The 20,023-nt window shown below is 29.3% G+C and overlaps 5 protein-coding genes across 12 annotated transcripts in view; 2 read left to right on the top strand and 3 right to left on the bottom strand.

Moving 5' to 3' along the window:
- LOC127069457 (ETS-like protein pointed) overlaps positions 1-4,043 on the top strand; it is an 81,294-nt gene extending 77,251 nt beyond the window's left edge. For 5 of the 8 annotated variants that reach the window (XM_051006516.1, XM_051006509.1, XM_051006513.1 and 2 more), the window contains 4 exons: positions 24-338; positions 698-982; positions 1,068-1,380; positions 1,471-4,043. In XM_051006516.1, coding sequence (XP_050862473.1) covers positions 24-338; positions 698-982; positions 1,068-1,380; positions 1,471-1,534 — 977 coding nt within the window. In that variant the 3' untranslated portion in view covers positions 1,535-4,043. The remainder of the gene's footprint in view (positions 1-23; positions 339-697; positions 983-1,067; positions 1,381-1,470) is intronic. The other 3 variants (XM_051006511.1, XM_051006514.1, XM_051006512.1) reach the window with 2 other exon arrangements.
- A 776-nt stretch (positions 4,044-4,819) lies between these two features.
- LOC127069492 (DNA mismatch repair protein Mlh3-like) lies at positions 4,820-9,089 on the top strand. The gene is made up of 8 exons (XM_051006579.1): positions 4,820-5,410; positions 5,782-6,042; positions 6,121-6,285; positions 6,383-7,625; positions 7,715-7,815; positions 7,886-8,009; positions 8,122-8,457; positions 8,556-9,089. The coding sequence occupies exons 1-8, from the start codon at positions 5,363-5,365 to the stop codon at positions 8,762-8,764; spliced, it is 2,487 nt and encodes an 828-aa protein (XP_050862536.1). The 5' UTR covers positions 4,820-5,362; the 3' UTR covers positions 8,765-9,089.
- LOC127069460 (endoribonuclease CG2145-like) lies at positions 8,887-12,399 on the bottom strand. The gene is made up of 6 exons (XM_051006525.1): positions 12,197-12,399; positions 11,195-11,311; positions 10,976-11,131; positions 10,019-10,913; positions 9,511-9,940; positions 8,887-9,335 (listed from the first exon to the last, which is right to left on the bottom strand). Exons 1-6 carry the CDS (start codon positions 12,246-12,248, stop codon positions 9,102-9,104), a joined length of 1,884 nt encoding a protein of 627 aa, XP_050862482.1. The 5' UTR covers positions 12,249-12,399; the 3' UTR covers positions 8,887-9,101.
- Positions 12,400-12,836: 437 nt separating this feature from the next.
- LOC127069455 (endoribonuclease CG2145-like) lies at positions 12,837-16,236 on the bottom strand. The gene is made up of 7 exons (XM_051006507.1): positions 16,087-16,236; positions 15,647-15,841; positions 15,402-15,485; positions 15,159-15,293; positions 13,939-15,085; positions 13,425-13,842; positions 12,837-13,328 (listed from the first exon to the last, which is right to left on the bottom strand). The coding sequence occupies exons 1-7, from the start codon at positions 16,139-16,141 to the stop codon at positions 13,095-13,097; spliced, it is 2,268 nt and encodes a 755-aa protein (XP_050862464.1). The 5' UTR covers positions 16,142-16,236; the 3' UTR covers positions 12,837-13,094.
- A 491-nt stretch (positions 16,237-16,727) lies between these two features.
- On the bottom strand, positions 16,728-18,481 carry LOC127069479 (glyoxalase domain-containing protein 4-like). The gene is made up of 6 exons (XM_051006562.1): positions 18,159-18,481; positions 18,043-18,092; positions 17,696-17,961; positions 17,450-17,605; positions 17,166-17,341; positions 16,728-17,068 (listed from the first exon to the last, which is right to left on the bottom strand). The coding sequence occupies exons 1-6, from the start codon at positions 18,246-18,248 to the stop codon at positions 16,967-16,969; spliced, it is 840 nt and encodes a 279-aa protein (XP_050862519.1). The 5' UTR covers positions 18,249-18,481; the 3' UTR covers positions 16,728-16,966.
- Positions 18,482-20,023: the final 1,542 nt, after the last annotated feature.

The raw sequence follows: 20,023 nt of genomic DNA, 5'->3' as shown, positions 1-20,023 counted from the left end.
TTGATTTCGCGCAATTTTTTTAGCGAACTATAGCAGCCACCATATAGCGGCGGAACACTTACAAGGAGGAGCCGGCGGATTGGCCAGTGGCGGTGATCTCGGTGCAACGGGGACCAATGAGAGCGAACTTAGGGTTAGCAATACTGGCACGACGGAAGAGTACATTACACCCGCTCATTATTCTGGATATGACGAGGCCTCTGATTATCACGGTCTATCGCAGGATCATCAAACTCCTCATACCTACAATCTGGATAGTTCGCCAGAATTTTACAGTACCAGTGGTATTCACCTCGAAGCGAAATATCAGCCATCGCCGTTCAAAAATTATCCTCGAGGTACGAACGAATCGATTTCGAATATCGACCGTAGTCAACAAAACTGATGAACTTCATTAAAATACAAGAATTAGAATTCGAGTATATAAGAAATATTCAATTTACTTTATATATATATATACATAATATATCTACGTTGATATAATAATATCTAAATGAAGAAAGCATCTAAAAATGAAATATAAAGCACGAACATGTCACGTGACAGGTTCATTCGAATTCAAAATTCTAGCGGGAAAATCAAATAATCGAGACAATCTGTTTTGAATTTTAATGAAAGTTATCTAATCGAATTTATATCTATAAATCGATAATCCTGTTCTCTTAGATCTCGTGATTAACTTAGTTTTATTTTGCAGCGAGATATCACGAAGGATACAGTGAAAGTGGGGGATACAGTCAATACGATGCGACACCGTTTCAGACGGTTCCTGGAAGTGGAAACACAGCTACTGGAGCTGCTGGTGTTGGCAGTGAACAGTGGGGTGTTGCACCTATCGGTGAACATCTTTCTCATCATCCAGCGTTCATCGCGAGTCTTGGCTCGAGAGATTCATCCGGTGCTCATCATCCACCTTCCATCGGTAGTAACGCCGATCAAAAGCCTCTCCTACAGAGTGCAATGATCGCAGCTAGTTATACCGGTAAGCATCTACTACACAATACACTATTATATCTAAGACAATTAATACATATTAAACGATATAGAACAACTGAATAGAAATATAGGTGATAATTGTGCAGGTGGTGGTCCATATTTCACAGGTTCAGGACCAATACAACTCTGGCAATTTTTATTGGAACTATTAACCAATAAATCATGTCAGAGTTTTATCTCGTGGACGGGCGACGGTTGGGAATTCAAACTTACGGATCCCGATGAAGTTGCACGACGCTGGGGTGTTCGCAAAAATAAGCCTAAAATGAATTACGAAAAATTGAGCCGCGGTCTCCGATACTATTACGATAAAAATATTATACACAAGACCGCTGGGAAACGTTACGTCTACCGTTTCGTCTGTGACTTACAAAATCTACTGGGGTATGTGTACATCAACATTTTCACATGTCTCGTTATATAACGTCATTGACATAATATATTGTATCAAAGAGAGTAAATATTTTATTGCAGATACAGTGCCGAGCAACTCCATGCAATGGTGGACTTGAAACCAGAAAAGAAGGAAGAAGACTGAGCTTTCTATAATGAATGTGTTGTTTTAGGACAATGTTACTGATATAAACGAATATAACTAATTTCTACGGCATCGTGCAAAGAGAGTTTAACGAGGAAAAAAGATAAAGATATAAATAATAAAGAAGAGATAAAGAGCAAACGCACGAGAGTACGAATAAAGTAATAATTGTTAAAATTGCAGAAGATCATTGTTCTGTGTATCCTTTGTTTGAAACGAAATGATGATATCAATTCGGTCGCATGTACCAAAGACAGGGTCTGCATACCATTGGTGCCTAAAGTTTTAATGACTAAATTGTGAGCTTCTTCCTAGGTGATGAGTGGATACACCAGGGCAGATTCTGTGTCAGAAACTTTTTGTTAGATCACCTGATGATTTAGAATCGACCAAGTGTGTGTGTGTCTTACCAAAAAAAAAAGAAAAGAAAAGAAAAGAAAGAAAAAAGAAACGGAAAAATATAAATAATAAAAGAAATAAAAAATAAACGGATAATCGTTGAAAATTGTGGAAGACCATTGTTCTGTGTGTATCCTTTGTTTTAGATGAAACATTAATATTGATTCGGTCGCACGTACCAAAGACAGGGTCTGCATACCATTGGTGCCTAAAGTTAATGACTAATTTGTGAAAATTCTTCTCTAAGTGATTATATCATTTGCCGAAGCGTCATAATTTAGATGATATATTTATAGGAGTATAACTCAATATTTTATACATGTTATATATATGTATATATATGTAATGCGTGCATGTGTGTGCGCGCTCAAGCGCATGTGTGTCTTCTCGTATATATGCATAAATGCATGCAGTCTTACACACGCATACATATATACATACGTACATACGCACGCACACATAGAGTGTCAAGAACTTTCTGATATAATATACGGTGTAACAGTGTAGGAAAATAGTGTGCATGGGAGTCCTCGAATGTGTCTAATGACGTCTGATGAAATACGGACGTCTATCACTTCTTCAGGGCATCTTGAATGCTCTGTGTACATACATAAATATGTATAACTCTATGTATACCCGCCCACACACACACATTTATATATAAGCATATATATAAATATATATATAAATATATGTATATGTATATATATATATATATATATATATATATATATATATATAAATTTTCTTCATGTTACATGATTTATAAGCACTACAACATCGTCTATTCGATGCATCTAAATTATTTATATACTTTCATCTTATAACATGTGTGTTATATATCTCGTTAATAGATGACACGATATGTGATTGTTATTATTATAATTTTACTACAATGAACTCCTCCTTTATATATGTTGATGATCAGGCTCTATTAAGATTAATTTTTCACAATATTAATATTTCACAATATTAATTTTTCACGATATTAATATTTACTTATCTTCTAATTAAGTGCTCGACTTGTAGTAGACACAGGAAAGGATCTACATATTTTTTTGTTTGCAATAAAGATCGTTACACGATTATCGCGCAATTTCATTAAAAAGAATCTTTTTCTTTTTTTTTCTCTTTTTTTTTTTTTATATAGATAGAAAGATTATGCCGTTTATATGTTACTTTATAAGAATATCTATTATAGAATGTAATTTCCTGTTAATGCAATGAAAGCGATACAGTAAAAGAAAATTTTATAATGCCTTTAATATATTTTTTGAAATGAAATTCTCACTATTATCTTTAATACATATATGATATATATATATATATATATATATATATATATATATATATATATATATATACATACATACACACACGTGTCATAAAAATCTTTATTATTTTACGACGATGTTACTGATACATTTAAAAAATCAGACATAAAGGACAGTGTCTCGCGCCAAATATGTCTGTTTAATTTCAATAGGAACATAGAACCATATATAACGATACATATAATCTTTGTCTGTGTTATAGCATATGCTTTCACATTTGATGTAATTAAAATACTAATATGACCTTATGGTACCTGCAATATCTTTCGCGCAATATCCATAGATAATTTGGAAATTATTATGTATGTACGAACTACTATGATAATTTTGGATATTTTGTTTCATTAAATGTTTTATTATACATTGATAAAATTATATTGAATTAATGTTGTACAGATTATAGTATATGTAAAAGAATGTACTTTAAATTGATCACAGTGAAATTACGTATAATTTATAAATATGCTGTTTACATTCGGTGATTGGTAAATGAAAAAAAAAGAAGTTGTTTAAAAGTGATACCATAATGGTTATATTATATCTTGTGTAAGAAAGACGTATGCTCTTATTTCTTATGCACGAAGAACAAACTTGTACATAACGATGAACTATTTATTGTACTTGTTCACTAAATTTTCTTAGTTTTCAATTGACAATAATTTAAGCATAGTGTGTCTATTGTACATTACACTTTTTTAGTATTCTTGAAAGAACACCAATAACAAGACACATGTAAAATAAAAAACTTAATACTGACGAAGGTCACACAATTGAAACGTGCTTTTTTTTAATAAAGCATAACTCACAAATCATAGAAATTAATATGCAGTTTATGAAACATTTTATTTTGGCATAGACATTGAACCAGTTCTTAGAAGACTTCCATTTTTTTATTCAGTTTACTCTTAATGCAATAACTTTAGTTTTTGCTTATTGAGTGTAGAATTTATGTAATATAAACTTTCTAATGGTATCATATTATGTTGATCTCCTCTCTATTATAATGATAATTTTTTACAAATTTACATATAGTAAAAAAAACAAAATTATGCACTGGCTCATAACAATGTTATTTTCATGACTGATTGGTCTAAAATTTTATGCGAATCTAAATCTTAGTATAATTAACTTACTAGTTGACATGTTTCGGCGATTTTTGTATGAACTGCGATATTTTAGACATGTGTCTAAAAACATGATTAATTTTATAATTATTATTTATTATAGGTTGCTTACTATATATATATATATATATATTATACATATTATGTATATGTATGTATATGTATGTATATGTATATGTATATATATATATATATATATATATATATATATATATATATATAAATTTTAGACAATTAGATATATTTAAGTGATTGTAATTTTTTCAGTGCCTATATTGACCGACGAAATTTTCTGAACTTGTAAAATTTACGAAAATCTGCATAATGCACATGTTCGATTGTTATAATATATATATATATATATATATATATATATATATATATATATATATATATATGACCGGATATAAAAAAAATTTTTTTTAAATAAACTTTACAATTTACGCTGTGATACGGGTAAAGTACAATTATTCAGAAATCACCGAACATGCTAACTGGTTAAATAATTTTTTTTAATTCACATAACGAAATCTAACTGTTTAGTTTTTTTAATTTCCATATAAAAAAAACTATGTTTTTTATTAATTATACTTAACCAAATTTTCACATAAAATGCACATTTAATAATTACATTGATTTTCTTCAATTTCGTATGCTTTCTAGTAAAATTAAATAAAACAAACGAAGGAGATTTACTTCAAATGAATATCGAGATTTCAAAATATTTTTAAGAAAAACAAAAGAAACGCACATATCCGGTGAACTTGTTTGAATCGTTTATAATTAGCGCCAAAATTGCATTTCCAACAATGGATATTACGATAGTTGCGTTTTAATTAGTGCTCTGTATTACGTAATATCGAATATTTCAAAGAAAATCATTAGAATCTAATTATTGTAATTCTTAAAAGGAGTAAAAGTGTTAAGTGCATTCTTAGTTATTTCTAATTGTTTAGATAACGAGAATAAACATGGAGCTAATAGAAATTCCACCTGTTGCACTAAATGTTTTTGACACGGTACGTATGCATGTTAATATTTATCTTGTTTATTTTCTTTTTTTTTTATTTATAACCATTGAAATAATTAGTTAAAATATTTAAACCGATTGTAGAAAAATTTGAATCTTTCCTGTCATCCATGTGCCGCTATTTGACTTGTATAATATTAAGGTTTCTAGCATTGTTTATTGTACTATTTTATAGAACATATATAATTTAAATATTTCTTCACTATATATTTACTCGAATAAGTATTATTATTTTAATAATAAATATTGAAAATTCAATAGAAAAATGAAATACCAAAATAGTGTCAAACAGATAACAGGAAAGGTCTAAAAAAATCTCTATGCTTTTACGTTATGTCAGTTATATATCGGTAAACATAGGTTTTGAACTCGTTAAATGAACGTGCATCATGTGTAGCAATACGTATTTATAACAAAGAGAAAAAAATTCAAGTAGTAGATAATGGTATAGGAGTATCTATAGATGCGTTAGCAGGCTTAGAAGATATTGGAAAAGATAATATTCATGATTTACAACTACATTATAATTTAAGATACAATAGTTTGAGGAACATATTTAAGAATTTTCCAATTATTTCCATTTCATCAAGATGTCAGAATTCTTTGGAAACTAATACAAAGGTAGATTGTAAGAATTTTCTTTAATGACAATGAAGATTTTTTCATTTACGTTATATATAAATATATTTTCTAAATCAGATCTATAGAAAGGGTTTATCTCCTATTATGTTGAAAGAAACATTTCGACCGTCAACTGGTACAACAGTATCCATATATAATTACTCTAATACTATATATGCTCATAAACAAACTATATCTATAATATGCTTTTTAATAGCAAATATTTCTTTAAATAATGCTAAGGTAATAAACTATTCAGTTATTAGATATCAAAATTATGTTCCTCCTTTGTACTTATTCGATAGATATGTACCTCCTTTTTTATTTTCAATTTCATTAGACTTCCTTCACACTTAGAGACGAAGATGATATATTTTTACAAATCACTAAAGATAGAGATTCAAAAAAAGTTTTAGAAATGCTATATGGAGAACATATATTACAAGATTATATATGGACTATACCATCTACTAAAGTATTAACTATTCAATACCATGGTTACATTGGAATGATTAAGACAGAAAAAAAAGCTTTGCATTACATTTTCTTAAATAATAGACCAGTCTACTGTACTACAATTATAAATACAATACTGGATTATTTCATTCAACATCTAAGTTACTATATGAGAATTTGTAATGTCAGTAAAGAAATGATATTTCTTATGTTTTTTATTAATTGCACAGCAACAGAAGTTGTTGTTACTACAAAAAATGATAAAAGATTTATGTTATTATACAAAATACGTGATGTTCTAGATAGTGTTAGACAATTTATAAATAGTATTTTCCTGGATGAATTTTTCATTAAACAATTATATGAATATATCCAATTTCACATACCAAAACAAGTACAAAAAATTGATAAATCTGTAGAATCTCAAAAGGTACACAATGTTTTACCTTTATATCTCAAAGTAGATCACTTAAAAAAAAATCATAAGACTAAAAAATCTATTTTATATAATACTAATATTAATCATAATCCTATCACAGTTTTTTATACCAAATATGGAATGTTTCTTTATGAAAGTATAAAACAAGGAAGATCAATAGAAAATTATATAATTGATATAGAACATTTGAAAACAGATACTTTTATTAAAAAAAGGCAAAAATTACAAAATATAAATTATAATTGTAATCAATATTGCTTTGAGGAAAATATTACTTCTAATATTTCTAATAATTTTGATTCAAAAGAGAACATAGAATATATAAATTGTGTGAATCCAAATTCAAATAATACTATAGCCAATATAGAACAAACACTATCTGCAAAACAAGAACATGACATAGAAAAAACTGATCATGTAGAAGATTATAATTGCTCTCTTTCCGAGTGGTCTGATTGGAGTTATCATACGAACGAAGTAAAAAATGACGGAATAGAAGTGCAAAATACTCTTTCCAAGTTGAAAAAGAAAAATGAAAGTATTAAAAAATATTACAAAGTTTTTGATTTTCTTCCACAAAAGTTAAATAATCTTGTTCAGTTTAAAGCTATTAAATTAATAAAAACACCTTCGTTCAATAATATTGATACAAGCATATCTTTTAATGAGATAACGCATAATTATCAAGGTATGATAAAGCATGATAATTTCTATATTTTACTTTCATATACTTATGTTATATATTTATGTATGTATATATATATGCATATTTAATAGAAAATGAACAACAACATCAAGATGTTGATATACATCCATGCACATTTAAACAACATTTCTATGAATTTAGATTAAAAAGAACTGCATTAGAATTTATAAAGGTAATAAATAATTGTAGACATATGAATTCCATAGAAATGGAGAATAATGATTATTATAATTTCATTGTAGGTATTAAATCAAATTAATAATCAATTAATAGCAGCCTTAATGATTTATGATAATATGGAATTATTGCTAATGATGGATCAACATGCTGTTCATGAAAGAATAAGATATGAAAATTTACTTAATGGTAATATTGCACATTAAATATATGTATATGTGTATGAATTAATATCAATTATATACAAAAAAATACTAGAATATGTTTTATATGTAACTTGTAATTTCATTTACTTATATAGATTATAAAACATCAGATTATAAAAGTTTTCTAACTAAAAAACTATCAATTCCAATAATAGTAGAAGTAACAGTAAATATGTGCACTTTGCTTCTCTGTAACAAGCTGTCATTAGATAAATTTGGAATAAAATTAAATGCAATTAATGAGAATACTTTAAGCATATACAGTATACCAAAATGTTTTATAACAAATAAACAATATTATAATGATATAAAATTGGCAATGACAATTCGAAATTTGTTAAATGAAATTGTAGACAATATTATGAATGGAAATGGTACAAACTTTTTACCTTTATCTATTCACAATGCCATTTCAATGGAAGCATGTCATGGTATTTATTATTTGTATACATTATATTTTATATTAACTATAGAAAAAATGATTAAAAGAATACATTTCATATAAAGTATTTGCTGTGTATTCTCTTAGGTGCTATAAAATTTGGTGAATTGCTATCTGTACAACAATGTATAGAGCTTTTTGATGACTTAAAAACTACAAAATCTCCAACTCGATGTGCACATGGACGACCTTCGATAATACCTATAATTGAGCTTTCAGAATTAAGAAGAAGGTGTTATAAAAATATAAAGGTATTCTCACTTTTTGTTTTGTACAATTGCTTCCTCAGTAGATGAAGATATTTATTATGTTTATTCAAATCAATTATATCTAGTATATAATTTAATTTAATTTTTAATAATGAGTTAAACATATTGCCAGTTACAGTATTTTTTATTACATTATTTTAAACATGCTATATGTTTTCTCATAATTACTTTATTTGATTATACAAGTATTTATTATAAATGTTGACATCTATTTAGAACAATTTCTAAAAAGCAGTTTTTTTCACATCCCTGCAGAATTAGGGATATGAAATATAATATAGAAATAGGAGATTATTAAAAAAAAAAAAAAAAAAGATTATTTTTGATAATATAAATGTGCAATATTAATAAAGAGTAATATAGATTATATTTCTGGATATGCAGAGACCAGTATATCTTTACCAAAGTAATTAACTCTGTTTGCAATTATTACGAAATCAGTTCCACCAAAAGACATAGGACAAGCGATATTTGGACGAGCAAAGAAACAAACCGTATAAAGTGCCATCTCTAACTCTGGTGATGTGCCAACAAAAAGAGAAGTCACTGGTTGAACAAAACCATTTAATTTAGAACGTACTTTGACTATAGCTGCCTTCTGTAAAAGATATTATAAAAATATACAAGTGTACTAAAATAATAATGTGAACAACATTTCCAAAAGGTTTGATGGATTTTATCATAAATAGTTTAGAAAAGAAAATTATTAATAATTAACACACACATACACAGAGTAATAGATAAAATATAAATTATACAATATTAATACTTACGTCCCCAAATGTTAGTTCTTTAATATATCCAAGATAATCGATCTTTTTCTCAGCCTCTTGCTTGGCATAATAGATCCAATTATGTAAACCAATTATATCAGAGTCAAATTGTTCTGCTAAGTAAACTGTTTCAAAGCCGGAACTCGACGCATCTCCATCTATTCGTTTGAATTGTGAGAACCATATGCGTTTTAACGTGTCCTTGAATTCATATGGATCATCGGGTATATATCCTTTGCTAGCTAAGAATTTCATTGCGTTTTGAAGGACATCCGTCTTTAAAAAGTTGTCGAGTAACTGAGATTCTTTTTCGCGTTTCTCAGGCGTAAGATTTTCTTTCACTTTAACATCCATTTCATAATTATTATGAAGATCGATAACAGATTTGATCGTTGATATTTCGTAAGCTTCTGGCTTCACATCCAACAATCTAAAAAAAAAAAAATAATAATAATATTTACGTTTATAGAAATCATTTAGAAACATGTTTATAAAAGAGATCGCTTACGGATCACTTGCGTCATCGGTAACACTGTCGTCCTTCTTTTGACCTTGTAGTTTAATGGTAATATGCTTGAATGCATTATTTACATCTTGACTAAACAATTCCTCCGACAATTTTTTAATATCCTCATTAGGAGTTACAAAACCAAGTGGATTAGGATTATTACTAGATTCCGGAGTATTTTGACTACTGGATTTACCATCAGTTCCAGGAGGAGAAGCATTATTATTTGCATTAGTTTCAGTGTTTTGTAATGGCTTAACAGCAGAGGGATCTGCCGATGGTACAGAAGCTGCATTTTCAGCAGGAGGACTTGCTGCAGGAGGACTTGCAGCGGGTTGAGCCTCTCCCGCGGTTTGGGTCGGAATAGATTGATTGTTATAATAATTATTATATGTAATTTGAGTATGAGAAGTAGCAGGAACAACTCCACTACTACTACCACCACCTCCACCACCACTATGCCCATAAATTCCTCCTGGAAGAATTCTGCTCACGGCTGCATTTACACCTGCACTAACTCCAGCGAAGACAAAAGCTTCCTTGGCGATTTGCCCGATACCTGGTTTATACGGTTGCGAGGATGGCAAGAGAATAGTTTGTTGTGGCGCTTGTCCGAACGATGGATTATAGGATTGACCATAAGATGGATTAAAAGGTTGATTGTGCGATGGATTGTACCCATGACCCATTGGATTATAAGGTTGTCCCATATTAGGTGAATTGTAAGATTGGCCTTGACCTGGATAGCCATGATTATAGCCAGGGTTATAACCAGAGTTATAGCCGCCGACCGAAGGATTATAACCTTGACCAGCTGATGGATTGTGTCCAGCATTATAAGGATTGGGTGGACTTTGCTGGGAACCAAATTGTTGACCTTGACGAGGATATCCACCTGTGATCATTAAAAAGATTACAATTTTATGTCGCACACGTAGTTCATTCAAAGAAATATACCTGATGGATTGTATCCTGATTGCAAATTAGTTGCACTAGTTTTGGAAGCAACATTTTGATCTAAAGATGGAGCAGACGGCTTTGACGCCGTATTGCTGCTGGTTTGTCTGTTGTTAGTTTGTGGAACATTCCATCCTATTTTATCTGGAGTTGAGCCTAGAAAAAAAGACATAAATTTCACTAGTCATATATGGAATATATAAAATATTAATAACGTACCAGATCGAGTATTTTGAGGTCTACTTTGCTGTGGTCGCGGTGTTGTCCTTACGGACGAATGTGATCCCCAACCCCATCCGCTTTTACGACCACCGCTCTTTCGAGCTTCCTCGGTATCTGTTAATGCAATTATTACGATTATATTTAGTAATATATTCTAGTAATATCCCCTTTTTGCTATTTGCTATCTCTATTATACTAACGATATCAAATCTACAGACACTTAAATAATTCATGTGATAGAGATAAATCATATTACTCGTATTCATGCATTGGTTGCATGTAGTACCTATTATGTATTTGACTTATATATCGATAATTCTCAAAGAATTTAGCTAAATTAACAAAATAACGAAAGAATTTGTTCTTCCTAGCGCATGCGCGTTTTTCAATTAAAGTAGAATGCCGACAATTGAATAATAATCCTATCAAGAACAATTTGCATCATGATATTTCTTCTTATCACACTTGCTATTGCGTTTTGTTTCTTTCTTAAACAATTGTTTTCATATCACAAAATTTTATTTAATTCCTTTATAAATAGACAACATCATATCACTTAAAAGAACGTTTTTAAACGGATATAAAAAATAATACAAATTTCAATGCAGAAACTTTCAAATTCCTTGTTTAGAAAGTATATGATCTAAACTTTCGAAAATGCTTATAAAGATAAATATAATTCAATACTCGAATAAATTGATTTATTTATATTGAATCTTCACTTAATATCTTTCTATTACATTTATATCACGAATGATATATTCACGATGTTCTGTTTCAGATAATTAACAGTAATATTTTTTAAATGTCTTATTATTTTGAAAATGAATAAGTCAAGGATCTTTCGATTGCATAATTTCTCAGAATTATTATTCACGTTACAATGAATCTTTCGATTTGATTTGATGACTCATTATTTCATTTTCAAAACATTATTACACATTAAGTCAGCTCTCACACTATTTTTGTTAAAATAAGAATTTGTACGTATCTGCTTACCATGAATGAGGAAAATAACGATCGAAACGATCAAGGTCCTCCTGATGATCATAATCACTTCCAAATCCCAGCCAGATGATTTTGTGTTCGTATCTTGACTGATTAAATAATTTAGATGACACAAAGAAATAATGATAAAAAGAAACTCTAGTCGAGAAAAATTTTTGTGAACTATTTCACTGCTAGTTCGACGTGCTACTACTGTATTTCACAGCTCGTAGCGCAACAAATACAAGACTCCGTTAACAGCAAATATACGACTCGTCAGTATTGAGTCATGTATTCTCGTGGGCTTTCTCTTTCCATTGATCACTTCGAGGTAATCCGTAAAGAGTGGGGATCTCTTTACGGAGAGATCTCGCTCATGAACTTACGTGTGTTATAGCGAGTTTGATCACTAAATTAAATAGATCTTTCCAAGAAAAACTTTATTTCTTATCGTGTCTGATCTTACTCTGTATAAACCAAAACTTAATATTCTGGAACATAATTTCTATTTACAAAAAAGAAACGTTTCCTTTTTTTATATTTTTCAGAAAAAATTAAATCTTGGTCGTTTGCGGACGTCACGCTAAAAGAAAAATCTTGAAGGATCGTTTGTTGGTAACGTGGATTTTTTTTATGCAACGGTAAGACAAAATTATCTATTAATTATCTTCCTTTAATATATGATATCTATTACAGGTATTTTTTTGTTTCTTGTTCCTTTTTTTTTTCTTTAATTGAAAAAAAAAAAAACTTGTTTTGTTTTTCATTCAATTTAATATTTGTAAGAACAAAATTGACATTCTTACACTTAATTAATTAATTTTTTATCTGTTGAAATATTTGTAAATTGTAATATTTTGTTTATTATATATAATTCTTTATCTTATTTACTTAATTAATTGAAATGTATTTAAAAGATTGGTAATGCGAGATCTATAAGATCCTTCCCATAGTATCTGAAGGCATGAGTATAAATATTGAACGTGGTATTACCAAGTGATACCGGGCATAAATTATTTGGTCTAGCATAGAAACATATCGTATATAAAGCCATTTCAAGTTCTGGCGTCGTGCCCACGAATATCGTGACATTTGGTCTGATGATACCATTCATTTTAAAATTTAATTTAACTAATGAAGCTTTCTGAAATTCAAACAAATAAGAATTCATTTAATTAAAATATTTCAATGTATAATTTTTAGATAATAATGATGATATAACAATTATTTTCATACATACGTTTCCAAGATCCATTTTATCAACGTATCCCATATAATCGATATTTTTGGACGATTCTTCGTGATCAAAGTAAATCCAATCTTGCACACCTAAAATATCGGTATCACCATAAATCTCTGAAGCAAAGACACGTTCAAATCCTGAAGAAGTGCCACTAAATTGGGTGAACCAAATGTGACGTAGAATGTCTTTTCTTTCAAAGTCGTCGGGATCAATGAAGCCACGTGCTGACAACCATTTCATCGCTGTGTGCATAACATTCGTATTTAAAATAGTATCCAGAAAAAGATTTTCCTCCATACGTTTTTCGAAAGTTCTGCTTTCTTTTTTACTTGAATTACGTTCATAATTGTCGTACAACATGCGAATAAATTTGATCGTTAAAATATTGTATACCTCTGGTTCTACGTATAACAGTCTGAAAAGAAAATTTCATTTATTATGCGATCTAAATCATTGTAATATAATAATGTTGTTATATAAATGATTATATAAAAAGAGAAGAGATAATTACGGTCTTTCAGCGACGTCTGTTATGTTACCAGGCTTTGAACGAGCTTGCAAATTTATTACTATATATTTAGATACATTGTGTTTTTCTTGGGCAAATAGATCTTCTGATATTTTGTAAAGATCATTATCGCTAATAAAATACTGATAAATATCAGCCGTATTAGCAATTGTATTATTTACTTGTTTATTAGAATCATTTCCTTGAACGTACAAATTTGGATCATTTTTCATTGAAACACCGGTTACACCTAACTGATTCGGTAATCTAGCATTGTTCCCATCCGATACACTTGGAATATTAGATGGTGGATAGTAGACTCCGGTATTAGTCATCGGTAAAGCTGGATTTTGCTGTGGATTCGATCCAGTAGGATTATACATTGGATTTGGAGAACCCATATTTTGTGGGTCCATTGTTCCATTGGCGGGATAATTGTTAAAGTACTGATTATTGTAAGTTATGTGTGTTGTTGTACCAGTACTGCCACCAGTCGAACCTTCGGTACCACTTGGTCTAGGCTCGTAATAATGTTGATGAGGATTGATCAGTCTATTTACGCCAGCGTTGATAGTTGAAAATACTAAAGCTTCCTTAATCATATCACCAAAACCTCTACCACTACTTTGCTGGCCTGGTACCATTAATACTGTTTGTCCTGGTATGTAAGGTTGTGCTGCAGGCTGAGCAAGATATTGTCCTTGTTGTTGAGGATACAGAGCAGGTCCAGGTGCATAACCACCAGGTGCATAATGATTATTCATTGGGTGACCTGTCTGCATATTTGGATAATGTGGAACACCGGATTGTAGCGGATAATTATGTGTTACAGGAAATGGAGCATGTCCTTGAGGATAATTCATTGAGTGACCACCAAACGGTTGTTGCGACATCGGAGGTATATATGGACTTCCAGGATTAGAATGAGGAATTGTTTGACTTGGATAAGGCATTGAATGTGATGGATACGGAGGATTAAGCGGATGTGAAGATTGCGATCCGAAATTGTTGTTGGGATATACGCTTGGTTTAAAACCAATTGGCGAATTATTGTTAGGATATACTTCTGGTTTAAATCCAATTGGAGATTGGTGTATAGGCATTCCAGCTCCTTGATTAACACGTGTACCAGGTTGTCCAAAAGATGGTGCTTAGAAATAAAATATTGAATTATTATAATTTAACGAAGTGTTCTATCGTCTGTACGTACAAATATATATTACCTTGAGGTGGTGCAGATGAAAAAAGAGGCTTTGAATCGTGAATTGGTATAATTGGAGCTGACGGAGCGTAAGGCGATGGTGGTTTTGCGTTTGTGCTAAAGCCTATGTTAGACGTCTGATGATTTACGTCAGTTTCTGGGAAATAAAAATGAAGTTTTTTAGAATAAATTAAAATAAAACAAAAATATATTATATATGTATATACACACACACACACATACACATAAAATCAGTATAACTCACTCGGCTTTGTTGCTCCACCTCCTTCGCCATGTAAAAATGGTGTATTGATATCTTTATGTGATTGTTGATGTGTAACTGTGCTTCCTAAAATATTAATATTTATTTACTGTATTTATCGACAAATGTTTACACATGCAAATATCACTACGATTTGAACATTTTAATCTTTTAGTATATTTTCTCGTGGTCATTTGTTATAAACAACTTTATTTATTAACAGATTATTCATGTGTATGATAATATACCGGTCATATGCCCAGTATTTAATGGCTTTGAATTTATCGACGAAATTTTTCCATGATCTGACGAACTCGAAATGTGCCCTCCTGAAGGATGATGTCCACCCGAGGATAACGTAGGCTTAGAAATTCGATGACTCGAAGATGTACGGCTACTGCCAAAACGTGATGAAAATGACGATTTTATCGCATTTGTATAGCCTGTAGAGAATATATAATATGTGGTTAAATACAACATAAGATGATTAAAAATTACCTATCAGCATTGAACGTTAGTAAATATCACCGAGATAAGAAATATCAATCAACGAATAAAACTTTGTGTACATAAGAAAACTAATTGTACATATGTGATCACCTATAGGCAAATTACTTTACATTTAGAATTATACATTAGGAGGTATACGATTTTGTTAGTAAAAAATTTTAAGAAATTGTATACTAACCTATGTCTATAAATCCCAAAATAAAGAATAAAAGAAATATCCTTAGCCACATCATTTTAATTGGGAACGCTCGTTACGTTTTAACTACGTTTGAAAATATGTCTCGTTCCTCTCGAATTTTCAAATAAACTACGTGGCGCGTCTATTGAAATCATACTTCGTATTGAGAAATGAATTTCTACGAATCAATGATCACATGTAAATAAGAAGAAAAAATTAAATCATCAATGACCCTAGCGAGATAAGACATAATTCCGTAAACAATGATTTCTTATTAAACGAACCGATTGTCGAACACATATTTAATACTGACGTAGTATGTACTATACATACTACGTTGATAAATATGTCGTCAAACGAGATAAATCAAAACAAAGTTTAAAGTGCAATAAATGAACTTTTTTCGATAATTTTATCACTTAATCGTTATCACATTGTAGAAAAATAAATATCTAGAAAATAATTTATATTTGAAATAAAATATATTTACATTAATGAATATGCAGTATTTGAGCAATCTATATAGATATGTAAGTAAAATTTATGTAGAATTGTTAAAAATATTCAAACAAAATTTTTTTTATCTATTTTCAGAATTACTTTGGGAAAAAGAATACAAGGGCTTCTTAATAACATGATCATTAATATTAGAAATATATATATTATTTTTCTGAATTATAAAATCTATATTAATAGAAAGTACTATTAATATATTATCAGATTATATAATCATTAATATCTATAAAGTAATAACCCATTAATATCTACCATAATATCTACCCAATATATATTATATATATATATAATATATTATTATTATAACTTAACATAGAATCAGCTGTTGTTTAATTTTTTGTATATTTAAAACGTCTGCAATACATCATTTTGCAATGTATCTATCCAGAATTTTTTCACTTGGATAATCTGGGACGGATAATTTACGAAATCCTTCGTCATCAACGAAACATATTTCATGATCATCCTAAAAGAAAATTGTTTAAGGAAAATTTATATTTCTTACAATTGTAAAAAAAATATATTTTTAAATATCAATATATAGAAACATTTTATATACTTACTGGATCAGCAAGAATAATAACTCTTACTGAAGCTTTCCCTGGGGTGTCTAAAGTTATCAAATCTGTTAATATTTTGTTTCCATTCTCCTTTATCTTTTTTTGTATTAATGGTTGTTCAGCCAATGGTACAGAAAATGCTATACGACCATATGCTTTTGCATGGTCTACATTAGTACCTAATATATTGAATTAAAATAATTAAATTAGAAGGAAATATGTATGTCTATCTATCTATATCTTTTCACATTTCAAACGAAATTCTAAAGAAATATAAAAACATTTACCTATATCTATGAATTCAAGTTTAGCTTGATCTTTGTCATAACACATCAAAACTCTATTATCCTCCTGTTCGATCACCTTCATACCTAAAATATCTTTCCAATAAGCTATAGTGGTTTGAAGATTTGAACTGGATAATGTTACCTTTTGTACTGGATCTGTTATAAAAAATTCAATAGGAAAATATAAATATAAAGTGTAATTTGTACAAAGAAATAACTCTATTTTATCGTCATTATTAACATCACCTTTGTCTTTAGGTTGTGGTTCATTAATAATATAATACTTGTAACCACCTGGTGCTTGCAATACAAACTTTCCATTTTCTTCTTCAACGGGCCATCCATTACTTTTTGCTCTATCGATTGCTTCTTTAGAGCTAATTGTTATTCCACGAAAATCATTTCCACTTTTATACTCAGAAATACCATAGTTGTAAGTTAATTCAACTACAAAATGATTATCTTCTGGTCCATATCCTATCATTGTTTTACTCCATCGATTTGCATAAGGACTATAATGATGTTCATTATAATTAATTAATTAAATATAAAGATTATATAAATAAAATAAAATTAATAAAAAATAAACTGACCCATTACAAGCAGCCTCACATCCATCTGCAAATTCTTCATGTCTCAATACCTAAATTAAAATTAATATTAGAACAATTGACCATAGTGGTGCAATCATGTGAAATGACAAACCTACTTTCATTCCAAGAATTTCTCGATAAAATTTCATTGTTTCTTTACGTTCAGCTATTTTAAATACAAAATGTAATGCACGGGCATGAATCATTTTGAAAATTATTAATTAATTCCTTTATAAAAAAATGTTACAAAATTGGCACAAAGTAAGTCTTATAATATTTTTATGATATACACTGCTGCAACCTGTTGATTGCAAACCTGTATTATTTTTATTAATTGAATGTACGTGTACATCATATTTATATAGTTTCTCACTGAAACAATCACTGGAAACAAAAATTAAATACTGACCACCTTGTATTCATTTGTAAATTATAAATTTTGTCACTAGTTATTTTTTCAAATGATTAAATTCCTATATAAATCAAAACAAACTAGGGTAATCATGATCGTTTGTGTGGTTAAGGCTGTTCATCACTCCTACTTTTATTATGGTTTGTCAACAATGAGAACAAACGTAATACTTGACCGATTTGAATGAACAAGGTATCATTTTAAAGAGGAAAGTTTAATCTAGGATACCGCTTTTTCGAATTTTTGAAAAAGCTTTATTTTCTTTGACAAAAATTGTGTCAAACTATCGTGTTCTTTCGAGAATAGTTTATGCACAAAAATAAAGCTTCATTAAAAATTCGAGAAAGCTGTCTCCCTTAAACCTTCTTCTTTAAAACGAGATCTTATTCATTAAAGTCGCTCAAGAATTATGCCTGTATTCGCTGTTCACGTAAACACTGTTTTTGCCATTTGTCGTGAAAAAGCCTTCGTATAGTGGCGCCTCTGGAAGTTAGCGGCAAAAGGAAAAAGCTTATACTATCTCTACCGACCTTCATATAAATGTTGAATAGTGTACGTTTTATTTAATAAGTTAATATATCTTCAGCCAATCACAGCAATGGATTTTACTTTTTGAGATACCAATAAATTAAAAAAAAATATTTAGTTTTTGTTATTTTATTTTTTAGAAACAAAAATCTTAATAAAAAACATTTAGAAGAATGTTTAATTTAATGTTTCAATACTTAAAAATTTTGATCTCGTTCTTCCACTGAGGAAAAATCTACAATCCATTCTCGAAAGATATAGCAGCAACTAGCTCCTCTTAATTACTTGAAAGCCTAGACATAATTTTTTATTCAAACAAACAATAATTTACACATACAATTTTATTACATATATCAATAAGAATATGTTGCATATGTATGTATGTATTTAATTTTATATGTATTGAATATGTATATATATATATACTATAATAATGAATTTGTTAAATAAGAAATTAATCTATTTATATCTCTATTGAGATACGAGAAATAAACAAAGTGGAAAAATAATTAAAATCATCATAGAACACAATAAATTTTGATTGAATTTAAATGCAGCCATTAGCTCGACAGTACTTACGTTATTTATATTTATCATATATCGTAAGTAATATCGATTTCCAGGTCCCACCGCATGGAGGTTGCTGCATACGGAGACCCACGGGCTAAAGACTCTACTTTTAATATGATTTACTTTAAAAGCTATTATATAAAATCATTATTATGACATATTCAATAATAATTATTATAACTTTAGAGAATTATAATTATAATTAGCAAAAAGAAACAAAACCAATCGCGAAACGAATCAAAAATTTTTTTCTAATCGATCATGACTAGATGAAAACTTATGAATTCGTTTGATATCGACCTACCTACCCGGTTAAGAATAGAGCCCTTTATGGAATTCTATTCCCATTAAACTAATGTTGAACCTTGCTGCACACGATGCTGAAATCCTGTGAACATAAAAAATCTAAACCATATATTTAAACAAGAAGCAATCGAAGTAATATACGAATTTCATATAATGAAGTAGCGA

This window comes from Vespula vulgaris, chromosome 15 (genome assembly GCF_905475345.1).
Source record: "Vespula vulgaris chromosome 15, iyVesVulg1.1, whole genome shotgun sequence".
Taxonomy (NCBI): Eukaryota; Metazoa; Arthropoda; class Insecta; order Hymenoptera; family Vespidae; genus Vespula; species Vespula vulgaris.
The sequence above is the reverse complement of the archived record's forward strand: the minus strand, read 5'-3'. Positions and strand labels throughout refer to the sequence as shown.